Source organism: Natator depressus, chromosome 1, assembly GCF_965152275.1.
Source record: "Natator depressus isolate rNatDep1 chromosome 1, rNatDep2.hap1, whole genome shotgun sequence".
Lineage (NCBI taxonomy): Eukaryota > Metazoa > Chordata > Testudines > Cheloniidae > Natator > Natator depressus.
The window spans coordinates 116,245,358-116,272,065 of record NC_134234.1 but is presented as its reverse complement, the minus strand read 5'-3'; the positions used below and the strand labels follow the sequence as shown (position 1 = coordinate 116,272,065).

Here is a 26,708-nt window from a genome sequence, read left to right as displayed (position 1 = left end):
TCTTTAAATTCAAATTTTCCAAGTCTGGCATGATTTCAGCCTGAAGTAATTTGATTCCCAATCTTCCAGGTGGCAGAAAATGGTACTACTCACTAAAGCCATCACCTCAACACCACAGTATTGCGAGTTCTGAAGTAAACTCAAGAACCAAGAGTTCTCATTCTAAAGTTCCAATTAATAAAATTAAAGGATTATCCAAATGATTAGTGAAGACCTGGTTCTATGGGAAGTATGAGTGAAGGTGGGTGAATAAGGGTGTTATGCTGGGAAAGTTGTTTTGATCTGTGTATGGGTTAAACTTTAACCATTGGGCCAAGTAATCCCCTATCTATGCAGCCTCCCTCATACAACCAATAAATTGTTGTGTACAAATTAGCTGTAGAGAAAGAGTGGTGATTGGTTGAGGGATAATGATATCACAATGGTCTAGGACTCTTGGCACAGCAGATACATCTTTGACTAACTGAAAGCCCATGGTGTCACATGGGTGTCATTTGTACAGGAAAAATGGCTGAGAACTTAAATATTGGATGTTAAACCGCAAAATCCACTGATACTGAATCTGGTGATATTCTAAACAAAAAGAGCCTCAACCATGCTTGTAATTGTTTCCATTGCTTCACACTCAGACAATCTAGGTTTTAGAGCGACAATCCTGAATTTTATTATATAGATTACACATTGATTTTAAACATATTACATTGTACTTACCAAGCAATGCTGTGGTTTCACCTGCATCCTCTTTTAAACTGTTACACTGTAGCACAGATTCATTAGTTGAGGAGGCTGACAAATCGCTTACTTCATTTCTATCATCTTCTTGTAAAGCAATACTCAAACTTCCTACTGATACACTGCCACTTATTGATTCAGGTATTGGAACTTCAAGTGCATCTTCAGGGTCACCCTTCAGAAGTAGACAAAATATTCAGTAAATTATTTAGACATCAGAAAAACAAGTTTGTAAGGACTCTACAAAAGCAAAAAAAACCTCTTTGATTAACCTTTACATATTGCATTCATTGAAGGAAAGCTATTTGCCCTTCCTAATACAGTAACTCCTCACTTAAAGTTGTCCCGGTTAATGTTGTTTTGTTGCTGATCTATTAGAGAACATGCTCCTTTAAAGTTACACAATGCTCAGCGTATCCCCCTCCCTCGGCCCCCCCACTTACCCCATCTCCATAGAGCAAGGGGGACACAAAACAGGGCTCAGGATGGAGGGAGCTTGCTGGTAGCAGCTGCTGTCTCAACTTGCTGATCTACTTAAAAAGGCAATGTACTTAGAGTGGGGTCAGCACACTTAAAGGGGCAATGCTCATCTCTCTCTCTGTACCACTCCTCTAGAGATCTCAATACATAGGGGCACTTACCTCAGAATAAGGTGGTGTGTTTAGAATTGTGTCTGGGATCTTTCCACCCTCTGACTTCACCACCTCAACCAAGCTTCACAATCATCACTGCTGTGTACAGTATTAAATTGTTTGTTAAATTATACTGTGTGTATGTATATACACAAATATAGTCTTGCCTGGTGAAAAAAAATTTCCCTGGAACTTAACACCCCCCCCAGTTTACATTAAATTCTTATGGGGAAACTGGATTCGTTTACCACTGTTTTGCTTAAAGTCACATTTTTCAGGAACATAATACACACACAAGGGGGAGGTGAAATAAGGTTGCACGAGTCCCCTTAATTCTGGTATTTCCTAACTTTCCAAGTATCAAATTAAAAACTAAAGCTACATTTTTCAGTGTAAGTGAACAAAAACACATTGTGAGTTGTTTGGGTCCCCCCCGATATTTGTGCACTGCTAGTTTCCAAAATCAATAATTCACAATGGGTGACTCAGTCAATAGTGTAAGTCAGCAAGACTCTACTACATCAGAAAGTTTTTAACTTGTCAATTGGGGTTCCTTTTTATCAAGTGAATTTAGGGCTGGAACAGCCACCTTGGGGACCAAAGTCCTTCATTTACAAAACAGGCACACAACAACAACAGGCAATGGAAGTTAAAGTTCCTCCAAGCTATTCTAGAAGTATCAAGTTTTTAGATTTATGAAAAGTTCAGTTCTCTCTAGTTAATTCAATCTCTGCAGAAGATACAACACATTGAAATGGTGATTTCTGTAATGAGAATGCTCATCTACTTAAAATGGACTGATCACCACACAGGCAACCATTTAGAGTCAGACTGTAATTTTCCATATTATCAACTTGAGTGGGATTTGAACTTGTGATGTGTAACTAGCTATCCATTATGAATACCTTAATGAACCGGGGTTTGCAACTGACGCGTTTCCTACATTCACCTTTGTCAAGCAAAGAAGAGACATGTCTGATCAATAGGAGATAAATCATATGTTGGGCTGGTCATGGGTAGAGTATCAACGTCCATCCCAAAAATCTGAACTCAGATATGCTAATAATCACAAAAACCCATTATTTTTTTGCTAATTTCTATCATTAAGTAGAATCATGGGCTTCAACTATATGGATGATATAAAAACAAGACTAATAACCCAGTTTAATTCTTAATGGTAGCTTCCGGACCAGTCTCCGCAACGATGGAATCTTTGGGCCATACGGTACAACCATTGCCTCATTTTGCATAATGAAATCATGTACACAAGCAGATCTAGGGTTCTACTGCTTTTCTTAGAACTCTGACAAGACATAAGTAGTGCATCAGATGAAGTCACAGGCCTTATATAAGTATATTGTAAAGTCTCCAACCATTTCATACAGTACTCTTGTTTATAAGAAAAGCTAGTCAAAAAAATGCAGGCACTTTATGAAAAGAAGATCCCAGACACCATTCTAAAACACACCACTTTATTCTGATGGTAAGTGCCCCTATGTACTGAGATCTCTAGAGGATATCACATGTATCTTCATCTCTCTTTGCTGGCACTGTCGGAAAGAAATGAAAGCACATCATTTCTACTAGTTAAGCCAACTACTGCTAAAGTTGTTCAGGAAGGTTTTAGTGAACACCGATTCAGTTATAGAGACCAAATGCTTACTCAGCATATCTGGGAGCATACAGACACAGTTAACTAATTTGTCCGGCTGCTTGAAAAGTTTCAAGGACTCAAAAAGCAAAAGGGCCCTTGAGGTCCCTGTAAGCTGAAGCATGAAACTGGTTTCTACAACTGTGCAGCTGTAGGCAAGTCACTTCACTTCTCTTCCTCAGTTTCCTCCCCCCTCTGCAAAATGGGGATAAAAGCAGTTACTTACCTTTCGGTAACTGTTGTTCAAGATGTGTTGCATATGTCTGTTACACTGCTGGTGTCTGGCGTCCCATGCACCCATGTCTGAGTTTTCCCTAGAAGTACCTATGGGGTGGCACTGCCCACATCAAAACTCCTTATGATCTGAAGTGAGGCTACAAGAGTGAAGCCACCCTGCCACCTTCAGTTCCTTCACAATGGAAGCTGATGGCAGACTCCGATGTACTGGGGAAGGAGGTGGTGGGCCATGTAATGGACAAATGCAACATCTCAAAATGAAGAAAAAATAATTACTTTTTTTGAACTGTAAGTGCTTGGATATGTCCATTACACTGTAGGTAACTCCGAACCTGTTATCCCAGGCAGTGGGGCTCAGTCTCATCAGAAGGGGGAACTATATGACCACTTTTCCCACATTTGCATCCTCCCTTGAAGCAGCTGATAGTGCACAATGCTTGGGGAACGTATGAAGCTAAGGCCATGTTGCCACCCTATAAATGTTGGTAATCGGCATGTGCTACAAAGGCTGCGGAGATCAAATGTGCTCTGGTCATGTGTCCTGTCAACTTTTCAGGAGGCATTACCGCTTTGACAGCATAACACTGCAATGCAGCTAAGAACTAAATCTGAAATAAAATAAATGAAGAAATAAAATGGAAAATCAAACATCATGGGATAAAAAAGAAAAAAGTACCATTAGATCAAAACAAAGCACTGAAGATTTTTTGTTCACAGGGCACACAAAACACTGACAGTAAGAAGGAACTGAAGGGTAGGGGTGGCTCCACCTTTTATACCCTCACAGCGCTCAGGTGTAGACAGGGCTATCCTTGTGGGTACCTCCAGGGAAAACTCTCCGGCACTGGTGCCCCCGCCCCCCAACGTAAAGGACATATACAAACACTCAAAAAAATAAACTTTTCCTACCTCAGAAAGGTATTACAAGATAGTTAATTAGCACTTTGTCAAGTGTAATATTAAGGATGAGTATTATAAATCATTACAGATTACTCGTTTGGGTTCTTGTACCACAGCCATCACTGTGGTATCTATATATACACACACATGGAAGAGATAACCTGGAGAAACAACTGCTCTGAATTTTTAAACAGGTTGATGTGCAGTCTTGCTTCCTCTTTTGAACGTCTGCAGTGCAGTTTTAACTCGATAAATATGTAACTCACCCAGTATCCCAGAGCTTTGATGACATCTAGTTTGCACATTGGACAAGTTCTGTGGTCCAACAGCCAGGGGTCAATGCAGGTCCTATGAAAGATATGCCTGACAAAAAACAAAGTACACTTGGTTTTAATTTTTTTAAACTATGATTTATTCTTTCAGAAAGCCTATTAGTTTTCTAGTATATCCATCTTGAGGTTATTAGATACGTTCATGGGTGAACCTTTTTAATCTTAGTAGTCATTCAATATATTAACCTGTCAAAGTTGGAAGGCAATGGACAAGTATACTGACAGAATATATTGGTAGTGCTTTTCTTTAAAGAATCAGTCCAGACTCCTAAGTGATTAAAAGGAGAAAGTAATGTCAGATTTAAAGGTTAATATAAAAAAACAGTACTAGACAGACAATACAGAAAAAACGGTTACTCACCTTCTCGTAACTGTTGTTCACGTCCATTCCAATCAGGTGTGTGGATTCCAACAGCCAGAAGATTTTTCCCTTAGCAGCGTCTATAGGGTCTGCCTGGGTGCCCCCTGGAATCGCATCTTCAATATAGCACCCTGCCAACCCCCAACCCCTTCAGTTCCTTCTCACCAGCTGCTCTGACAGAGGGGTAGGAGGGTGAGTACTGGAATGGACATGAGCAACATCTCGAAGAACAACAGTTACGAGAAGAAGAAAAAACAGTTACTCACACAGTGCTTGCTTGTTCGTGTCCATTCCAATTAGGTGACCCACAAGCCAAAGTTCAGGAGGTGGGGTTGGAGTCATCTACTGATTGGAGCATGGCTCATCCGAAGACTGCATCGTCTCTGGCCTGTTGTGTGATCGCATAGTGCGTATTGAGGACCACGTTGCTGGTCTGCAGATTTCCTGTGTGGCGACCTGTGCCAGGAATGGTGCTGAGGAGGCCTGAACTCTGGTGGAGTGTGCGGTGATCGGCGGAGCGGGCACCTTCTCCAAGTTGCAACACTCCCAAATGCATGACGTGATCCACGATGAGATGTGCTGTGATGAGACGGGGAGGACTTTCATCCTGTCTCCCACCGCTACGAATAACTAGACAGACTTTTGGAATGGCTTAGTCTTCTCTATGTAGAAGGCCAGTGCTCTGTGGACATCCAATGAGTGAAGGCTCTGTTCCCTGCCGCAGGAATGCGGCTTAGGATAGAACACTGGGAGGAAGACGTTCTGGTTGATGTGAAACTGGGAGATAACCTTAGGGAGAAAAGCCCAGTGAGACCTGAGCTGAACCTTGTCCTTATGGAACACTGTGTAAGGGGGCTCTGATGTAAGGTCCCTGAGCTCCGACGCTCTCCTAGCTGAGGTTATCGCCACCAGAAATGCCACCTTGTATGAGAGGTAAAGAAAGGAACACGTCGCCAGTGGCTCAAATGGTGGACCCGTAAGTCTGTAAAGGACCAGATTAAGGTCCCAAGATGGGATAGGCTGGGCTGTTGTGTTTGCAGGTAGAGTCTATCGAGACCTTTAAGGAAACTGCTGACCATAGGGTTCGCGAAGACTGAGTGGCTGTCTGCGCCCGCATGGAAGGCAGAGATGGCAGCCAAGTGGACCCTTCTTGACGACAGAGCCTGTTGCTTAAGATGGAGAAGGTAGTCCAGTATAAATGGCACAGAGGCGAGTGTCAGCGACTGATGGTTCTCCTCTGACCAGACAGAGAACCTCTTCCACTTAGCAAGGTACATTGCCCTTGTGGAGGGCTTTCTACTGTCTGACTTGATCAGAACAGGACAGCTCCACGGCCTTTAGCCATGGAACATCCATGCTGTGAGGTGGAGCGACTCGAGGTTTGGGTGCCGGAGGCAGCCGTGACCCTGCGTGATTAGGTCCAGGACAAGTGGTAGGGTGACCAGAGTCGCCATGGACATTTCCAGGAGGAATGTGAACCAGTGCTGGCATGCCCAGGCCAGAGCTATCAATATCACTAGGGCTCGGTCCCTGTGGATCTTGAGGAGCACCTTGTGGACCAACGGAACTGGTTGGGAACGCGTAAAGGAGACTGCCTCCCCATGGAAGGAAGGCAGGCATCCGCAACAGAACCTGGGCTATGATTCAGGAGCAAAACAGCCGATACCTATTTGCCACGCAGAGCAACAGGAAGTCTATTTGGGGAAAGCCCTAGTGATGGAAAATTGAGCTCACTACGTCCGGCCGGAGGGACCACTCGTGGTCATGAAAAAAGTTGGCTGAGACTCTTCGCCAGCTCGTTCTGGATCCCAGGGAGGTATGATGCCTGCAGGCGTATAGAGTGCTCTACATAGAAGTCCCACAGCATGAGGGCTTCCTGGCACAGGGGAGAGGAGAGTGCACCCCATTTGTTGATATAAAACATCGCTGTGGTGTTGTCCGTAAGGACTGATACGCATCTGCCTGATACGTGGGCTCTGAAAACCTGGCACACTAGGCGCACTGCTTTCAGTTCTCTGACATTGATATGCTGAGCTAGGTCCGCCTGAGACCAGAGACCTTGTGTCCTGAGGTCTCCCAAATGTGTCCCCCATCCCAGATCCGAGGCATCTGTCACTAATGAGAGGGATGGCTGGGGGCTGGCAAAGGGAACTCCTGCACAAACTACCTGTTTTCAAGCCAACACAGAGGGAGTCTAATATTGGGCGAGGTAGGGTTACAATGCTGTCCAAAGCGTCTCGAGCCGGTCAATAAACCGACGCTAGCCATGACTGGAGCAGGCGAAGTCTGTGTCTGGCATGCTGTACTAAGTACAAGCGGCCCTATGCCCCAGCAGTTTCAGGCAGCTCCTTTCTATGGTCATGGGGAATTGTCTGAAGCCCTTTATGATGTCACCCAGGGACCGAAATCTGGCTTCTGGGAGGTATGCCCTGGCTTTGGTCGAGTCTAGCACTGTGCCTTTAAACTCTATACTCTGCACCGGGGACAGTGTGGATTTGGCCTCATTGAGAAGGAGACCTAGTTCGATGAAGGTCCTTCTTATGAAGCTGACCTGCTCCTCCACGTGAGATCTGGAGTGGCCCTTGATGAGCCGGTTGTCAAGGTATGGGAAAACCTGCATCTGCCACTTGTGTAGGAATGCTGTGATGACTGCCATGCACTTGGTGAAAACTCGAGGTGCTGCTGACAGGCCAAAAGGAAGTAAACTGATAGTGGTATTGTCTGTGAGGTGGAATTACTGCTATGTGAAAATATGCATCCTTCAAGTCAAGGGCAGCGTACCAGTCTCCTGGAGCCAATGAGGGGATAATGGAAGTCAAGGAGACCATGCGGAACCTGAGTTTCTTGACAAACTTGTTGCGCTCCCGCAGGTCCAGGATGGGTCTGTGGCCACCCTTGGCTTTCGGTATTAGGAAATACTGGGAGTAGAAGCCCTTGCCCCTTTGTTCCTGAGGAACCTCTTCCACTGTCCCTACTGAGAGGAGGGAGTGCACTTCCTGTATTAGAAGTTGCTCGTGAGAGGGGTCCCTGAAGAGGGATAGGGACAGGGGGTGGAAGGGCGGGACGGCACAGAATTGGATGGAATATCCCCTCTCTACCGTGAGGCGCACACAGTGGTCTGAGGTGATACTGGACCAAGCACAGTAGAAAGGGGATAGATGGGATGAAAAGGTAAGAGGGGATGGATCCAGTTGTGGTACTTGTGTGCCATCCTTAACTGCACCTTCAAAAGGGGGGTCTGGGGCCGGGAGGAGGCTTGGGCTGGCCTGAGCTCTGCCCCAAGAAGGGGTGCTGCCTCCTCCTACCACTCCTATTCCTCCTACGAGGAGCATCCTGGTGGTCGTGGGGTTGGTAGAACCTGGAGGGAGGCTGTGGCTGGAAATGCCTATGCTGGGTAAAGGAGCTAAGATCTTTGGAGCGTGACCCTTCAGACTATGGAGTCTTATCCATTTTGTTGAAAAAGAGGGCCGAACCCTCAAAGGGGTGGTCCTGGATTGTTTGCTGGACTTCATGAGGCAGACCAAAGACCTGCAACCAGGAGCCCCTTCTCATTACAACCCCCGTAGCCACTGGACGCAGCAGATGCAGCCTCACGTACAATGCCACTTGTAGGGATGCTCCGGAGACCAGCCTTCCCCCCTCCACTAATGCAGAGAACTCAGCGCGAGAGTCCTGCGGCAGAAGCCCCACTAACTTGGCCATCACAGCGCAGGTTTGCGTGTATCCACTCACGATGGCCTGTTGGTTTGCAATGCGGAACTGTAGTCCCCCTGTAGAATAGGCCTTCCTGCCGAAAAGGTTGAGTCTTTTTGCCCCCCTATTTTTAGGGGAGGGGCCCTGGAAGTTCTGGCGCTCCTGCTGATTGGCCGCATGAACCACCAGTGAGTTTGGGGGGGTGGGTAGGTCTATAAACGTTCATATCCCTTAGAAGGGACAAAGTACCGCCTTTCATTTCTCTTGGCCGTAGGGGCCAGAAAAGCAGAGGTCTGTCATGGTATTTTGGTAGTCTCAACTATCGTCTTTAATAAAGGCAAGGCGATCTGTGAGGGACCAGAGGATGCAAGGATGTCAACAACTGGGTCCGATTCCTCCACCACCTCCTCCGCCTGTATGCCCAGGTGCTGGGCAGCACAGCATAAGAACTGCTGGAGTGCTCTGTTATCCTCCAGAGCTGGGGCCGTCAACATCCCCGCAACCGCTTCATCTGGTGAGGATGAGGAGAGACCTGGCAGTGGACCTTGCTCACTGCCTTCAGTGCCCCATGGGTCTTGCGGCATGCGGTATTCAAGTCTGCGGTGCCCGGCCCGCCAGAGACGGAAATATTGGTGCCGAGATAGGTGCTGAAGCTACTGGTTCCGGCGGTGCGGATCTCGTCAATGCCAATGGAGTCAAAGTCAAAGCCATCGGTGGTACCGCTGATGGGAGGGTTGGTGCTGGAGCTGTAGCAGTGCTGGCGCTTCTGTCAGCAGTGGGGTGGAGGAGGGCGCGAAAGACACTGAGGACACCAACGCCGACCTGGACCGTGGGCCCTGCACCTGGTGATATGCCCAGGGTGTCTAAAAGGGCCACTGTGACTAAGGCTACCCCTGCGGAGGCCACGGTGCTGGGTAGGGCTGGTGGTCGCAGCGGGATCTGGACCTCCTGGTCCTATCGGAGCAATAGGAGTCCACCTCTGACTCCGAGGTCTCTGAGTAGGATGACCAAGGAAGAGCGGTGCCCTGGGCTGCCGGAGAGCGGTGCCAAGAGGCCGGGGATCAGTGCGGCTCCCCTGCATGTGTGGGCTGTGCCTGGGAGAGGTGCGCCATAGATGGGGATTGGCGCGCCATCAGAACTGGTTTGCCCCTCGACTGAAAGTGGGGTCATGCAGTCACCGGCGACTTGTCTCTCCTCTGCGGGGGGGGGGGGGGGGGGGACAGCACCATGAGGCGCATAAGGTCCTGAGCCGCCTCAAATGCTTCTGGCATAGAGGGAAGCTGGAGGTGGTCACCTTGACGGTCCAGGAACCGTGGGGGGTTTGGACTCATGTAAACCCCAGCCGCAGTAGGAGTCAGTGAAACCTTAAAGGGCTGGAGGGACAAGGTAGCCTGGCTCAAAGTGCTCGTCGATGCCACAGGTCCCTTGGACTTTAGAGGGGGAGACCAACCCCTCTCTGGCCTTCTCTTCTTTTGTGGCACCGGAGACTGAGAGCAGTGTTGCACCGAAGATGGCTGTTTATGGGCAGAGTCATGGCCATGCTGCGAGGCTTTAGGGTCATTGTTTGGCGCTGGCTCACGCACCGTTGGTGCCAGAGCACTGTGGACCGATGAAGTACTTGGCGCAGGTTCTGCGGACCCGGGGTTGGAATGTGGCCAGAGTGCTGCTTCCATCAGCAGGATCTTAAGTCTCTGCTCCTGGTCTTTAAGGGTCCTAGGTCAAAAACCCTTGCAGATTCTGCACGTGTCCTTTTGGTGGCTCTCCCCGAGGCACCGTAGACAAGAAGAGTGTGGGTCACTTTTGGGCATAAACTTGCCACAGTCCTCACAAAGTTCGAACCCTGGGGACCTGGGTATACCCCCAGAGTTGGGGAAGACTTCGTTGGGGGGAACCCCCCCCCAAAAATGTCTACTACTACTACAAGAAATAACTATTTCTAACTCCCTTTTTACACTATTGTACAACTAAAGAGGACACTGCCAAAGCGCTTGCAAGCAAGAGCAAGCAATATTCCAGCTAGCGGGCACCGCCAGTAAGAAGGAACTGAAGGGGTGGGAGGTTAGCAGGGCACTATACGGGGAACCATGAAGGCGCAACTCCAAGGGGCGCCCAGGCCAACTCTATGGACACTGCTAAGGAAAAAATCTTCTGGCTGGAGTGCATGCACACACCTGATTGGAATGGACATGAACAAGCACTCGAATAATAATATAACTACTCAAATATTTGGTAATACATAGCAACAACTACGCACAAAGTTTAGATCTCATCTTTAACTGTTCTTATTAAAGTACAATACTTTACCAATCAAGGGCTAATTGCTCTTCATGGTCAAACCACCAAGATATCCGATTACAGACATTTTTAGAGAAATGACCATTTCAGGACTGATCCAAACATTAATACAAATAAGGAATCAATGTTTTTATATTTCAAACACGCTAAAACCCAAAAAGAAGTGGAAACGTTAGTTGAAAAATTCTCAGTGAAAAAGAGAATTTTTAAAGATCATGTCTGTCATATTTCTAATTATACATCTAAATTTTCTTTAACTAAAGAGAAATGTTTCTCACAACAAAAAATGTTCCCACAGAACTAGTAATAGTCACATATATACTTCATACATAAGGTAATATTTTAAATTAACAAGTTTATAACTTTTGAGAGGCTGAACTCCCCACCACATTTATGAAATACCATCTCCTCATGCCCTGCACATGTTACTGGACAAACAGATAGCACAACTTCAGTGCATTGTATAGCTTCATGACCCCAAAACTCCAGAAGTGGCTTAGGTTTCTAGGAACCTAATTAAATATTTCTTATGGAAAGTATGGTAAAAATAGATTTTAAAAGGCAATCAAACTTACTTGCATGGCAGAATTCGGACAATATCTTTCGGTTTGTAGTTTTCAATGCACACAGCACAATTTTCTGCATCAACATCTAAACCCTACAGAAAACACATTTAAATGTACAGGGAGACCAGGACATTAAAAAGATCATGAATATAACAAGCATTATGAGTCATACAGTATAATCATTTGAACAGAAAGCTTTAAAATGTCATAAATAAGAAGCAGTTCTCTTATTTAATTCAATTAGAAATACTCTACCAAAAGGTGGAGAAATACTCTACCAAAAGGTGGTTTGATATAATCAAAGTAACTGATCGTGGCTAAACCTAGACATATCACATGTCAATCCAAGCACTTTTTGGGTGACTTACTTCTCTGAACACTGGTGTTTTTAATGGGGTGCAATCAAGCATTTTAGTAAGCTAAAAATTATAATAAAGGTAACCATCTCCAGATGTATGAAATTTCACATGGTAAGTATGAAAGATATGGCAACTCATTTAACTCCCAATCTACAGTCTCAAGAGCTAATGAGCATTCAACATACTCTTATAGGGTTGAATGGTACCTCATCCTGCTTCTTCAGCCTTCTCCTCCCACAGTGCCCAGGTAAACAGGCTTGCACAGGAAATCTAAGAAGGACTGGAGAGGAAAGAATCCGCCCTCATACTCCAAATGAAGCAGCTTAACAAGATTCTTAAAACCTCTCTCTCTAACCTCTCGCTCATTCAATCCTAAGAAAAGAGTATACTGAATGCTCATGGGCCTGAAGATATCACATGGACACAGTTGTGTGCTGACTGGGCTGCAGGCTGAGAACCACCGCACTGTAGTCAGAGTACAGTGTGCAATTACTCATGTCATTAACACTTTTTGGGAGAGTCCTCCATGTTTTGCCCCTTTTGGAGTTACAGTTGCAATATAAAATGTGAAGGAAAACTTAAGTATGAAGATATTTTGTATACCATGTAATCAATTTTAACTGAGTTGTATACAAAAACAAATATGAAGGATATCCAAATTGGGTCCTAGCATAAAAATACAATGCAAGTCTTTCATATCTGCAGGTTACTAAAAAGTATGGGTGTCCATTACTGCAAATGCTTACAAGAGTTGGTAATGTGAGTAAGATTGGAGGATCAGGCCCATAATTTCTATTTTACACACTGTATGTAAGTCATTTTAAATAAAAAGTTACTTGTAACATTTCTGTATTAGTTGCTAGTCTGTACATTTAAAGTTAAATTGATAAAATACATTTACTACTGCAGATATTTTTCACTGAACGCACGGGCAGATGCCAACCATGGCATATTTGATTATGTGCTACATAAGTGTCCATTTCACAATAATCCTCCAAACTGCTCAGAAAAGATCCACACAACTGTAAACATGCTTCTTAAGGCTGACCTGTTTTTAAAGTGCTTCAACTTTGAATGTTGCTATACTACTTTAAACACAAAAAGTCCTACATTATTTGTTACAATTGTGATGGATGAAGGGGGGGCGGGAGAGAGAAAGAGCTCCCTTTTGTGGGCACCCAGCCAACTAGTTGGCTGTGGAGTCCCTCTTGGTGGCTGTTCTCTGCTTGTTTTATCTGTAAAGGGTTAATGAAGTCCCCCAGGTAAAGGAAAGGAAGTGGGCACCTGACCAAAAGAGCCAATGGGAAGGCTAGAAATTTTTAAAATGGGGAAAAAACTTCCCCTTTCTCTCTGTTGTGGTTCTCCAGGAAAGAGGGGAACAGGGAGCAGTTACCCTATGAGAAGCTTTAACCCAGGCATGATCATCAGATCATACCTAGAGCTACTTATTTGGAACCCCCAAACATGTAAGTAGATCAGAAATGTTTAGAAAGACGTGATTAGCTTTATTTCTGTTTACTTCTTATGGCTAGTGAACTCCTCTGTGCTAACCCCAGATGCTTTTGTTTGCTTGCAACCTTTAATCTGAACCCCAAGAAAGCTAGTTTGGGTGCTTAATTTTTGCAATTGCTCTTTTAAAATCTAGCAAAAGCCTAAGTTCCAGATGTATTTTCTTTTTTGTTTTTAATAAAACTTCTTTTAAATAAAAAAGTAACAGGATTGGATTTTTGGTGTCCTAAGAGGTTTGTGCATATGTTTAATTAGCTGATAGCAACAGCTAATTTTCTTTGTTTTCTCTCTCAGCTCTTCCCCGAAGAGTGGGTGAAAGGGCTTGAGGGTACCTCACAGGAAGGAAGTCCTAAGTGCGCCTTCCTAGGTTCCAAAAAGGGGTTTTGCATTTGGATGGTGGCAGCATTTACCAAGCCAAGATCAGAAAAAAGCTGTAACCTTGGGAGTTTAATAAAAGCCTGGAGCGGCAAGTATTAATTTTTAAAAATCCTTGCGGGCCCCCACCTTCTGCACTTCAAGTGCCAGAGTGGGGAATCAGCCTTAACAATAAAGAACAGAAGGGAAACTGTTGTGACTGTGATGACTGGACTAAAGAAAAACAAAATATACATCTGTCCAGACAATGTAAGATACTACTTCTAGATAACTCATTTCACAGAAGTTCACCTGCTCCAGTAAGTTATATTAAATTTAACCGGTCTTTGCAAATCTGCCTATAGCCTCACAAAGTAAGCCCACATGGGATGTAGAGAAAGTCCAGAAGTGAAGACCTGTCAAGCTTTGTTAATATATACATTTTAAATAAACTATTTCTTTGTCCATGAAGTAATGATTAGAAATATGTAAAAATCTTTGGGAATGAGACATTCTTTAAAGGATTAATCACAATTTGTATGTATTTCTTCCTATTCTAGAATCATAAAAAGAAAAACAGTACCAAGACTAACAGATTTGTAATATATGGAATTGTGTAATCAACAGATCATGGGAAATATTGCACAATTCAACTGTAATGTTGATATCTGGCACTAGCCAAGATCCTATGCTGGTAAATATATCTTTGTTAGATGTTAAATACCAGCCTTCATGCTTCTAGACAGAGAAATACAGGTTAACAACAAACAAGAGGCGACAGTCATGCACTAATTTATAGCCAGCCCAACAGGAGTTAGTCATTTTTATTTTTAAAACCATAAATACAATGAAGACAGCTTGCAAAGACCATTCTGACCAAACAAAACAATTTAAAGTTATTAAATTACCTTGTCTCCATGCTTCACAGTATGCAACTGAAGCTGGTTGATCACTTTCTTGGTTTCTTTTCTGTGGCCCTTAAAGTGGTAAGAGAATGTTTAAAATAATGTTACACAAGTTCAGTTTGGTACTCTTTCACTTTTAACTAAATTATGAGAAACTTTCAATACTAGCGTATTCTGTATAGTTTACAAAGCCTTCAAATACATTCAGGAAATTCCCACCTTTTGTCACTGTAGTAGGTTTATAAAGCCTTCCACCCACCAATGCACATTAAGGAGGAGTGAGTTCCACACTGTATGGGGCACTACAGCAAATACACACAGTGATGAGATGCATAAGAACTGGGTATTGTCAGAGTGCAGATACATGTGGGGACAAGGACAAACAATCAATTCATCACTTTATAGGCAACCAGTGTAGAGAGGAAGAAGGGGAGACATAACAGGACCACAGTTAATCCAATGAGCAAATATACTGGTAGTGCATAATGGGTAGTTAAAAAGGAATGTCAAGAGACAGCAGGGTATCTGCAGCATACTGATCATCTTCCCTGTTATCTTGCCACAGACAATGATCATCAGAGAATGTATTTCATTTAACCTGAGAAGATGTTTAAGAAATCATATCAATTACACAATTCTCCAAATCAATTTAACCTGCTACATACTCCCTGCAAAGTTACAACTACATGTAAGAGGAGGGCATGGGGAGGGAGGAGCAGTCACACCTTAAATAGCCCCTCTTGATATAGAACTAGGATTAAAATAAAGATACTTTTTCCAGATGACAGGTTTCAGAGTAGCAGCCGTGTTAGTCTGTATCCGCAAAAAGGAGTACTTGTGGCACCTTAGAGACTAACAAATTTATTTGAGAATAAGCTTTCATGAGCTACAGCTCACTTCATTGGATGCATTCAGTGGAAAATACAGTGGGGAAATTTATATACACAGAACATGAAATAATGGGTGTTACCATATGGATTATAGATTACAGAAAAATGTTATTCTGCTCAGTCTGGGTCTCAAAATTTTCTTTTCCACTGCAAATGCAAACGTATGCCCTTTATTATAACGTGAATGGCATGCGGAGAGGACTTCAATTTAAGAGGACACTGTATAGTTAAATGGTCATTAAAGTAAAAAAATTCTTAAGGATGATCTAAATCCTGTATTTGGATCCATACAAGTGAAGCTTCATGCCTATTCAGAAATCCAGCGGAGTTCCACATGGACCCAAATCCACCATCAGGGCATAAGATGCCAACACCACTTCACGTGTGTCTCCCCCCCCCCCCCCCCCGCCAAAAAAAACCCCATTGAACTTAATATTCACCATTTACACAATCTACTTTTTGCACAATACTAATTTTAAACAATGAAGTCAATATAACTTTTTATATACTTTTTCTAATAAATTTTATCAGATTTTGCCACTGAATAGTAACAGTGCTTCCAACTGCAAAGGTTCTCTTTTTTTTTTTTTTTTTTTTAAACTCTACCAATCAAATTAGGGTTTCCAAAAGACAGCCTGTAATAGTCTCTTCTCAGTTTTAGAGCCTGATCCTATAACCCTTAAACAAGTAGTCCTACTTGAGAGGACAGGACAACTTGTATGACTGAAGACTACGTAAAGTAAAAAGAAAGCAGTGAGCTGTAGTTCACGAAAGCTTATGCTCAAATAAATTTGTTAGTCTCTAAGGTGCCACAAGTCCTCCTTTTCTTTTTGCGAATACAGACTAACACGGCTGCTACTCTGAATCCATAAGTAAAGTTTGTAGGATCACATTCTTAGGCATATATTCATCACCTTGGAGCACCTCATTACATATGTTTAAAAATATCTTTCCATAATCTATCCAACTATTATGTTCTAGCTTTATGAAACAGATTAAGCACAGGATTTGTCAACTATTAGCAATTTCCCACACCACCACCACCAGATTTAATTTGGACTGGAAATATGAAGTTCCAGGAAAAATTTTTATTGCTAACACCTAATCCTTACACAGGGCTTAATTTTCAATCCATTGTACAAAAATCTCTGCTTTTTATAATACCTCTATGAGGTATTGTATTTATTTTACTGACTGGGAAAGCAGGTTAATGATTGATGGCCTCCCCTCCAGGCCATGTAAGTCAGTAGCAAAGGCAGATTTTGAACTGGGTAGCTCCTGAATCTCATCCCCATATGCAGTCCACTAGACTAATGATTAACCTTTTTTTTCCTGCAGCCCACAAAATGGCTGAAGTTGTCCCACATCCCAAAGACTGGATTTTTTCCCCCCACAAGTTGATTTCCCATCCATTTCATGGGTCTCACAATAAAAAAAAAATCAAATCAAATCAAATAAAAGTGAGGTACACCGATGGGGCTGCTGAGCGCCTACTCTTTCCCTAGTAATCAGCTCCAGAAGTTTGGAACAGCAGTTCCTAAAAAGATGTAAAGTTGACTGCACAGCCCTTTGTGCTCACCCTGGGGCCAAATCTCCCCCTGGAGCAGTGAGCACAGATGAACTGCTCTTGAAAAGCAGAGGGACTGTAAAGAGGCAAAGGAAGTATCTGCAGCAGCAACTGAGGGGGAATGAACTGATCCTCTCCCTCCCCCCACACCTCCAGCTCTTACTGGGTCCTAGTGGCCCAGGAAATTTGCTGCAACTCACTGGGCATTCCCCCAGCAATCAATTTCCAGGTTGTGGCCCACCAGAGGATTGGGGCTGAACTACAATTACAGTGCCAGCTTCAGGGTCAGCTTTTGTAAAGCTTTACAACACAACACTTTAGATTTATAGGATACTACTGGGTTAATTTAAGAGCATTAGTGGCTGGCCCATTGACTCTCTCCATTAAACTTTACTCAGAGCTCTCTAGCTGAAGATTGGAAAAGGAGGAGGAAGCAATTCCCTAAGTTACAGTTTTAATTGGGAGGAAAAAAAGAGAATTAATACATCTCACCCCAGCGAGCACTAGTCATCAAACATTGCTCTGTACCAAGTTTCACTAAAATTGTTGCCCAATTCTAAATTAAACACTGATCTGGTAGGAGGCAGATATTTCAGATAAAAATCTAGTTATTAAAGCTAAATAGGCTTGAGATGCCAATTAACATGCTGCTTATAAGTGTATTCATTTAAAAAAAGTATTAATTCTAAGCAGTATCCATGGTCTGACAGACAAGAAAATATGGCGCTAAACAACATTTCAATAAAATTAGTATCGGATCCAGACAAAGAATTTTACAGGAGACGTGCAGGGGAGAGAAAACAAACTTTAAAAAAACTTTTAATAAGGTTATTTTAAAATCATTATCACCATCTGCAATTACCTGGCTTCCAAATTGTGACCCAGTATATAGAAAACGTTGTATATAGTAAAATATAAGCCAGGCTAGTGATATAATCATCATGGTGATAAAAGCGATGGCTACAAACACAACTGACTGTCCACTGATATATTCTTGCACATGTCTTGTGCCAACACCAATAGTCATTTTTACTGGAATCCCTCTGCGTACTGGTTCCAAAATTTCTATCCCTTTTGGATATCCAACCATAATTACCACTGTATTGCCCGTTCCTGTTGGAGAAAAGGGGGGAAAAAAAAGTCAACAGAATGCACACTTACTCCAGTTTATTAACTTTAAAGGATTGAATTGCATTCAGATAACATATAAGAGGTGGACAAGATCAATGGAAAATGCTTAAAATTCTGAAAACAAAGCAAAATTACTTTGACAAAGCAAGTTTAATTACTAAAAACAGCTTACATTGTGAAATTCTCAAATGGAATAATATATAAGAACCAGACATAATTATACACGAACCAGACATAGTTGAAATAAAACATATCTATTGAGGCCCCGCATGCCTCATTCCACGGAATACAATGGGATGCTGATCTGAAGATTCATTTAGCAAATAAAAAGATCAGTACAATTTATCAGGCTTTGAAGTCTCTATTTAAAGTACTAGAATGCATTCACGAGCATACATTTGTTAGTTCATAACTCTAAAGTAGTAGAAGAAGATAGAACAAAAGAGCTTGATGATTTTGTCACATGTAATAGACAGTTTCAAGTCAGATCCCAAAGTACTCAAGCCAGATCCCAAGTATTACTCTGGGATGGGACCAACAGGAATTTCAAGTCTTTTTAAATGGTGTCTGTCAGAGTTTGCTGTGGAAATACTTAGGAACTCGACTTGAAAAGGCTTTATCTTCATGTGAGAGTTACTTGAAGTTATAAGTGCTATTTTAAAAAAAAAAAAAATCAGAGCGCTGTGGCAGGCCAGACAAATAGAAGACATGCATGGGACTTACTGTAAACAAAACCAAAATTTCCCCTTCCCTAGAGGTTTATTTCAGTTTATCGAAAACAGTGTATTCTCAGACCTTCATCAGAGGTGTCTGTCTCAACATCTTTCTAAAATAAGTAAATTGCACCTAACAAAGAAAGGGGGTTTACTTGCTAACGATGTTCTGGAGACCCACAGGTGCAACTTTCGGATGACCTGGGAGGAGACAAGAGTGCCATTTGTATTGTCCCCTATTTCCCTATATGCTAAAACTATTATGGTTCCTCAAAGGATTACATTTTCCAGCCTGCTTTTCTCCTCCCAGTTCTGAGACAAGAAGGAATGGAACTACAAGAAGCCAGCTTGATACCCTGGGGTGGCATAGAGAATTATTTCAACCCACCCTACTCATGAAACTATTGACTTCAGGCTTTAAAGCTGGGTTCAACATAATGGGCTTCCTTATACATTCCAGACTGCTTATTCAAGACCATTCCCTCCCCATGAAGATATGTTTTGAAGGGCAAAAATGTTTTTTCCAATTGCATTAACGTCACAATTGCAAAACCCCATTAAAATGTAGGCTATTTGTGTTTGAAGCGGTGTTAGCTGGTCACATCACCCAGGCTCCCTCCTAAACTACAACATACTGTAGCTTCAAATGTGTTAGCTTAACACAACTGAAATACCCTATGCAGGCTAACAATTCAACAAACCCTTCCATTACCCACCAAGAGAAGGCCACATTTTCTGACTCCAGTATTTATTAAATCCTTTAAAGGCAACCCTTGGACAGGATAATGCTGGAAGCAGGAGGGTTCTCACACAAGCCTAAGAGGACTGCACACTCATGCGTCTTAAGAAATTATTACACTGCCAGTTCTGTACATGGAGCTTTACAAACCAGCAAGACATGTCTCTGCCCCAAGGAACCTACAATCTAAAGTGGACATAAAGCAATACTGAAAACTAAGAATTCATTTCAAAGATACAAATATCCTCATCAAAAATCTATAGTTTTTAAAGCTTGAGCCACTTCAAATGGAATAATACTCTCCTTCCAGAAGATTTAGATCTTAATGTCACAGTTGGCCTTTTTTTAGGTCACAGAACACCCACCACTCTAGGCATTACAAGGATAAAAAACAAGTAATTAGTTAATAAAGGGGGGAAAATCAGAAACATTTTCCACCTTTAAACCAAGCCAAAGACCATTACCAGCTATAGAGAGCAGTATCAATGTTACATAAGGAAATTTAGATCACTTTTTACTCTCTACATACATGCTACAGAAGAAAAGATTCTGGCAAGAAAAGAGGTTTTTTTTCAGAAGACAAACATCTAGTCAATCAACTAACCGTACATGTATTTATTCAACTCTAGAAGCTGGAAACAAGTTTAAAAAAAATCTCATTGCATCTGCACAGCCACTCATCCAAAATTAAATACTTTTACTTATTTGTAATCCAACAGATGAAATTTTCTCTTTTTTATAAGATCTTGTTATTTATCAGCAAGGTTTATCAACCTTTGCTAAGCACTTTTTAATATTCTGTGTAGTTTAATACTAAATAGAGAGCCAAGGAAGTACCACAAGTAGCTCGGATCCCACTCCGGATGTACATTAAACCTAGATGTGTATAGCTCAGAACCACATGTATGCAAATCTTAAACAGGAAAGTATATTCGATATGTCCTCTTGTTTGTTGTCTCCCCCTTCTTCTGATGAAATAAGCTATACCAGCAAAAACGCAGTTTTGCCAGTATACCGTCAGTTTTTTCACACCTCTGACTGAAAAGAGTTACTGACAAAAGTTCTAGTGTAGACATAGCCTTACAAAGCAGCTTAACAGTACTAGTTAATCATGATTCCAATTTGCAGGGTGGTGCCACTCACTTATTACTTCAAGAGGGACTTACTTCCCTTCAGGGTTTCAAATATACTTTGAAGCAACAGCACTCCAAAGTTGACTTTTTCAGCTAATTTTACTAGGAGAAAAGAAAACTGCCTCTTGTTTTTAAAAAACTACTAAAATTTATTTAAAATCCTCTTGAAGGATTGCCAGGATACTAGTAAGATTATTACACAGCAGCAGGTTCACTGGTATCTGCAACAGGGTTTTTCCCCACTATGCTTTGATTTCTTACTTCTTGTATCCTGCCCTGAAGGTCTCCTCCTATGCCTTTAAACATACTTGATGGTAGTTAAAAAAAAATTAGCTGTGTGTGTGTTTTTTTTTTTTTTTAAATAAAGTTCTCAAGCAGGTAATGCTTTCACACACAAAAAATTCAGCAGACTGTGTGGAGCCAGAACACTTGAGCTCTTACCTTGGCAGGGTCACAGACACTGTCTGTAAGCTACAGATAGACAGGCATGCTTAGACAAGTCAATTTGATCCCTCTGTACGTCACTTTTCTCACCTTACTTCAAAAAGGTGTGAGGATTATAAGGTGTACTTTGACGATGAAGTGGTAAGTACTACAATAAAGCCTGCACTAAAGACTCATCCAATAGGTAATTCCCTGTCTTAAGTGACCATTTTTACATCTCTGCGGTATCCAGTACAATTTTGTTCAGCCCGTAAAGAGCAACATATTCACTTGATGTATTACGTGCTCAGATTCTGTGGTGCTTCTCACAGTAGTAAGACCTGGGGCAGTTGCTTAATGCTTTCACTGCAACACTGCTTGGTAATTTCTGCGTCCCTTCCTAAAGGCTTGGTGTAAAACTTTGTGCCTCTACCAAACAGACCCCTCGCTTTAGTATTATGTGAAGTGACAGGAAACAAGCCCTACACGTCCTTTTAAAGGGCGCTTCATGGTGTTCCCCTTTTCCCTTTCCCCCGAAAAAGCATCTCGTGTCACCGGGGAATGTTGAACCCAGGCACACACTCGCCTCCCCTCTCCACACCCTCCCCCCTCCCCAAAAAAAACCTCACTCCCCACTGGGCCCCTTTTCCTCCGAGCCCCCCCGGCCCCGCCCGCTGCCGAGCCCCCAGGACCCAACGCCCCCCACTCACCGAGGTGAGACATGGAGACGGTGGCGTTGCCGAAGCGGGGCTCGTTGTAGATCACCACGGCCACCGCCCGCTTCCGGGCCGCGTTGGTGACTTTGTCCTTGAAGGTGCAGCCCCCGCGGGCCACCAGCGCGATCCAGGGCGGCGGCGGCTCCCCGCCGGGCGGGCCGCGGCTCCCCGGCGGCAGGGGCACATCGTAGTCGGTGTCCGAGGCGCAGCCCTCCATGCGGCGGGCGGAGGCGCCGCGGGGGATGCCCACCAGGCCCTGCGCGCTCTCCTTGGGGGAGCTGTCCCCGTAGCGGCCGCTCTCGGCGCTGCCCCGCACCGTGCGGTTGCTGAGCGGCTCGGTGTAGGCGGTGCTCACCCACGCCGTGTACCACTCCAGGAGCCGGGCGCCGCCGCCGCGCGGGGCCCCCAGCGCCAGCAGCGCCGCCGCCACCAGCGTCAGGCGGGCACGGCACAGCATGGCACGGCCGCGGCGAGCGGGGAGACCCGGGCCGCCTGCGTCTCACGTCTCCTGCCGGGCCGCGGGACGAATGAGAGGCGGAGGGGCGCCGCCCACTTCCCCAGCCAGGCCGCCACCGCCGCCGCTCCCGCGGCGCAGGTAACGGGTGCCCTCCCCGCCCTCGTGGGAGTTGCGGCCGGAGCGCAGCTAATGGGAGGCGGAGGCCGGGCCGAGCCGGCTCCTCCCCCTCAGCGTGGCCGGTGGGCGGGGCCGGCCGGCGAGCTACGTGGGTGGGGGGGGCTCTGCGCGCGGCTCCTTCGCAAACCGCGGCCGCCAACAGACCCGCCCTGTGCGCGCGCGCGCAGGGGCCGAGCGGGGGAAAGGATTCCTCGAGTTAATGTCCCCTGACCCCCGAAATCTGGCCCGCTCCCTCCTCCCCCCCGACCATTGGCCCTGAGAACACGGGGCGGGGGCGGAGCCTTAATGGCTCGCGACCCTACGCGTGCCCGAGGAGCCGCCGGGTCTCCCGGCTCGGGGGACAGTGGAGGCTGCCCACTCAGCGCCCCTGTTGTGAGCGCGTGAGGACCCGGGCACGTGGGGCGTTAGGCGGCCCCGATCCGGCCGCCCACGCGGAAGCACGTGCTCAGCGGAAGGGGTCCCCCTGAAAACGATCAAAGTGAAGCCAGGCACCTGCCCTGAGGCGTTTGCAGGGTCTGGAGAAAAGACATTCCCCGCCTCCCAGTGCTCAGAGCCCGGCCAACGGTGCCCAGGGGTGTAGGTCGTGGGCTGGAAAGGCCAAGGCAGCAGAGACCCAAGGAGACCCAGGGGATGATGATGATCTCTTGGATGTCTGTGTTTGTTTTTCAATGCCAGCAAGAGGATGTGACTAATTGAAGGCCTGGCTGCGGGCTCGCCCACGTTTGGTCGGTGACACACAAGCTAGTCACTCACTCCACCCTCCAAAACACTCCTCATCTGAATTGTAGGGGTCATCCCCAGAGGAGGATGGGAAGGAGAGAAATGGATGAGAGGAAGTGAGGGTGAACAGAGGGTCAAAAGCCAGGTAGAACTAGAGAGGATGGGCAAAAATAGAGCATGACAAGGAGAAGAGCAAAATCATTGAAGGTAAAGAGAGCTCAAATAAACATTTAAAAGGGATGAGGAGTCTGGTGGCACCTTAAAGACTAACAGATTTATTTGGGCACAAGCTTTAATGGGTAAAAAAACCCACTTCTTCAGATGCATGGAGGGAAAGTTACAGATGCAGGCATAAATATACTGACACATGAAGAGAAGGGACTTACCTTACAAGTGGAGAACCATTGTTGAAGGCCAATTCAATCAGGGTGGATGTGGTCCACTCCCAATAATTGATGAGGAGGTGTCAGTACCAAGAGAGGGAAAATTGCTTTTGTAATGAACCAGCCAGTCCCTATTCAAGCCCAAATTAATGGTGTTAAATTTACAAATGAATTGTAGCGCAGCAGTTTCTCTTTGAAGTCTGTTTTTGAGGGGTGTTTTTGTTGAAGGATGGCTACTTTTAAATCTGTTGTTGAATGTCCAGGGAGATTGAAGTGTTCTCCTACTGGCTTTAGTATGTTACCATTCCTGATGTCTGATTTGTGTCCATTTATTCTTTTGCTTAGAGACTGTCCAGTTTGGCCAGTGTACATGGCAGAGGGGCATTGCTGGCACATGATGGCATATATCACATTGGTAGATGCGCATGTGAATGAGCCCCCGATGGTGGGCTGATGTGGTTGAGTCCTCTGATGGTGTCACTAGAATAGATATGGGGACAGAGTAGGCAACGGGGTTTGTTACATGGATTGGTTCTTGGGTTAGTGTTTCTGTGGTGTGGTGTGTAGTTGCTGGTGAGTATTTGCTTCAGGTTGGGGCTGTCTGTAAGGGAGGACTGGCCTGCCCTCCAAGGTCTGTGAGAGTGAGGGACTGTTTTCCAGGATAGGTTGTAGATCTTGATGATGTGCTGGAGAGGTTTTAGCTGGAGGCTGTATGTGATGGCCAGTCGTGTTCTGTTATTTTCCTTGTTGGACCTATCCTGTAGTAGGTGATTTCTGGGTACCCATCTCGCTCTGTCAATCTGTTTCCTCACTTCCCCAGGTGTGTATTGTAGTTTTAAGAATTGTTGATAAAGATCTTGTAGGTGTTTGTTTCTGTCTGAGGGATTGGAGCAAATGTGGTTGTATCTTAGGGCTTGACTATAGACAATGGATCGTGTGATGTGTCCTGCATGTAAGTTGGAGGCATGTAGGTAGGAATAGCGGTCAGTAGGTTTCCGGTATAGGGTGGTGTTTATGTGACCATCACTTATTTGCACTGTAGTATTCAGGAAGTGTCCCCTTTAAAAGGGATGAACAAATTGTAGACCAGGATTTCTCAGTCCCTGGGTCAGGACACAAAATTGGGTCACCAGAATGTTTCAAAAGGTTGGGTGGTGGCTCCTGTGGCTTCTGTCACACAGAACTGGCTGTGCTCGCCTACCTGCTCCAGGCGCTGCAACTTCTGGGATCCTAGCACCATTCAGGTTTGGCCCAGTCATCATGATGATGGGACCCTGGGTAGGCCAAATTTGACTGAATGGCACTGCAACCCCATGAGCCAGGTCACAACTCCACTCACACAAATTTGGTCCAGTCAGGGGGGCAGGGCCAAACCCCAGGGATGCTGAAACCTCAGAGGTTGCAATGCCTGGAACGGAGAACCAAACCCAGCCCAGCCAGTCCCACAGCATAGGAGATGCCACTGTCAGGTAAGTGCCAGGCAGGACCTGATCGAAACCACCACAGGGCCTCCACCCTCAGACTATTATTTACTGGGTCATGACAGGCCATAAACATTTACAAATGGGTCCTGAGCCCAGAAAGGTTGAGAACCACTGTTATAGATATTAGTCTGAGAGAAAACCTGTAGACTGGAAAACACTGAATTATAAAAAAAAAAGTGAACAAAATGAAAAAAGCCTAAGGCAAAAATAAAGATAACAGTTTTATATATTGTTTTAGTGGTATGAAAAGTTTGAGCTATACAAAATAAAATTTATATCAAGGATTTAATGATTTCGCTGTTTTTAGTGCCCAAGTAATCTGCATGTTTTCCCAGCTACTCTCTCTCCCTAGTCCCCAACCACTTTTAATGCTCTCAGTCACCAACATTTTCTTTTAGAAAAAATGCATTATGTGGTATGATCATATTACGTCTGATATGTTGTCAAACGAGGCTTCTCCTTTTCCCACTAAACTGATTGAACCAGTAGTGATCATAACACCTCGTAGCAGTTCCAAGCCTTGAGCGTTGTTGACCCTGTTTATACCAGCAGAACAGCTATTTTCCCTGTCAGCAAAAAGGTTGATATGTTTAAAATTCCATTCCAGGGGTTAAAGTAAAAATTCCCCAATCCAACTAATCTATGAAAGTGGAGTATAGCAGTGGCTCTCAACCTACCCAGACTACTGCACCTCTATTAGGAGTCTGATTTGTCTTGCATACCCCTAAGTTACACTTCACTTAAAAACTACTTGCTTACAAAATCAGACATAAGCTTACAAAAGTGTGGCAGCACACTGTTGTTGAAAAATTGCTTACTTTCTCACTTTTACCATATAATTATGAAATAAATCAATTGGAATATAAATATTGCACTTACATTTCAGTGTACTGTATATAAAGCAGTATAAACAAGTCATTGTCTGTATGAAATTTTAGTTTGTATTGACTGTGCTAGTGCTTTTAATATAGTCTGTTGTAAAACTAGGCAAATATCTAGATGAGTTGATGTACCCCCTGGAAGACCTCTCTGTACTTCAAGTGGTAAACATACCCCTGGGTTGAGAACCACTAGAGTAGAGGAAGCCAGTACAGTTAGAGCACTCTCTAAAACTTCTTGGCAATGTAGTTTTAGGACTCTCTCCAAAGGCACTCAGCATTTCAAGAAAAAGATCAAAGTAGCAAAATCAGGAGGACAACCAAGACTGAGAATTAAAGGAACATATAAAGTACTGCCAGGGGTGGGGTGGGGGATAAAAGGAGTCAAGAGCTTCAGAGACTAAAGAGTTAAATGTAGAGATCATGGAGTTGAAAGAAGAGGGGTTAGAGAAGCAGAGAAGTCAGAGGGCGGTAAGTTGGAGATGATGAATGGAGTTAGTGACAGACTAGAGGCAGACAAAAGGTGAGCAGTGTTGAAGGACAGCAAGTGACAAGACAGGGAATTCAGAGTGAACAAAAGAGCAGTGTTTGATAAAAACTTGATCAAGAGAGGTGACCAAGATGGTGCATTGAGTCAGTCCAAAAGTGAAGATCAAATGAGGAGGTTATGGAAAGGCAATTAAAAGCAGCCAGTGGACATCAACGTGGAAATTAAAGCTACCACAGATGCAAGCAGGAGATTAAGATGAAAGGAGGAAAGAATTGGCATTA

The 26,708-nt window shown here is 44.3% G+C and overlaps 1 protein-coding gene and 1 long non-coding RNA gene across 4 annotated transcripts in view; one reads left to right on the top strand and one right to left on the bottom strand.

Annotated features, from left to right (window-relative positions):
- The window catches only part of RNF149 (ring finger protein 149), a 33,001-nt gene extending 10,706 nt beyond the window's left edge, over positions 1 to 22,295 (bottom strand). For all 3 annotated transcript variants that reach the window (XR_012641190.1, XM_074964935.1, XM_074964922.1), the window contains exons 1-6: positions 21,833 to 22,295; positions 17,846 to 18,096; positions 14,530 to 14,598; positions 11,409 to 11,491; positions 4,419 to 4,515; positions 712 to 907 (exon numbers count right to left, since the gene is read on the bottom strand). Coding sequence is in view for 2 of the 3 variants with exons in the window: in XM_074964935.1 (XP_074821036.1) it covers positions 712 to 907; positions 4,419 to 4,515; positions 11,409 to 11,491; positions 14,530 to 14,598; positions 17,846 to 18,096; positions 21,833 to 22,295 (1,159 nt within the window). In the remaining variant the exon portion in view is untranslated. The remainder of the gene's footprint in view (positions 1 to 711; positions 908 to 4,418; positions 4,516 to 11,408; positions 11,492 to 14,529; positions 14,599 to 17,845; positions 18,097 to 21,832) is intronic.
- A 1,030-nt stretch (positions 22,296 to 23,325) lies between these two features.
- Positions 23,326 to 26,708, top strand: part of LOC141982844 (uncharacterized) — a 65,433-nt gene continuing 62,050 nt past the window's right edge. The window contains exon 1 of the long non-coding RNA XR_012638231.1: positions 23,326 to 23,399. This is a non-coding gene — a long non-coding RNA (uncharacterized LOC141982844). The remainder of the gene's footprint in view (positions 23,400 to 26,708) is intronic.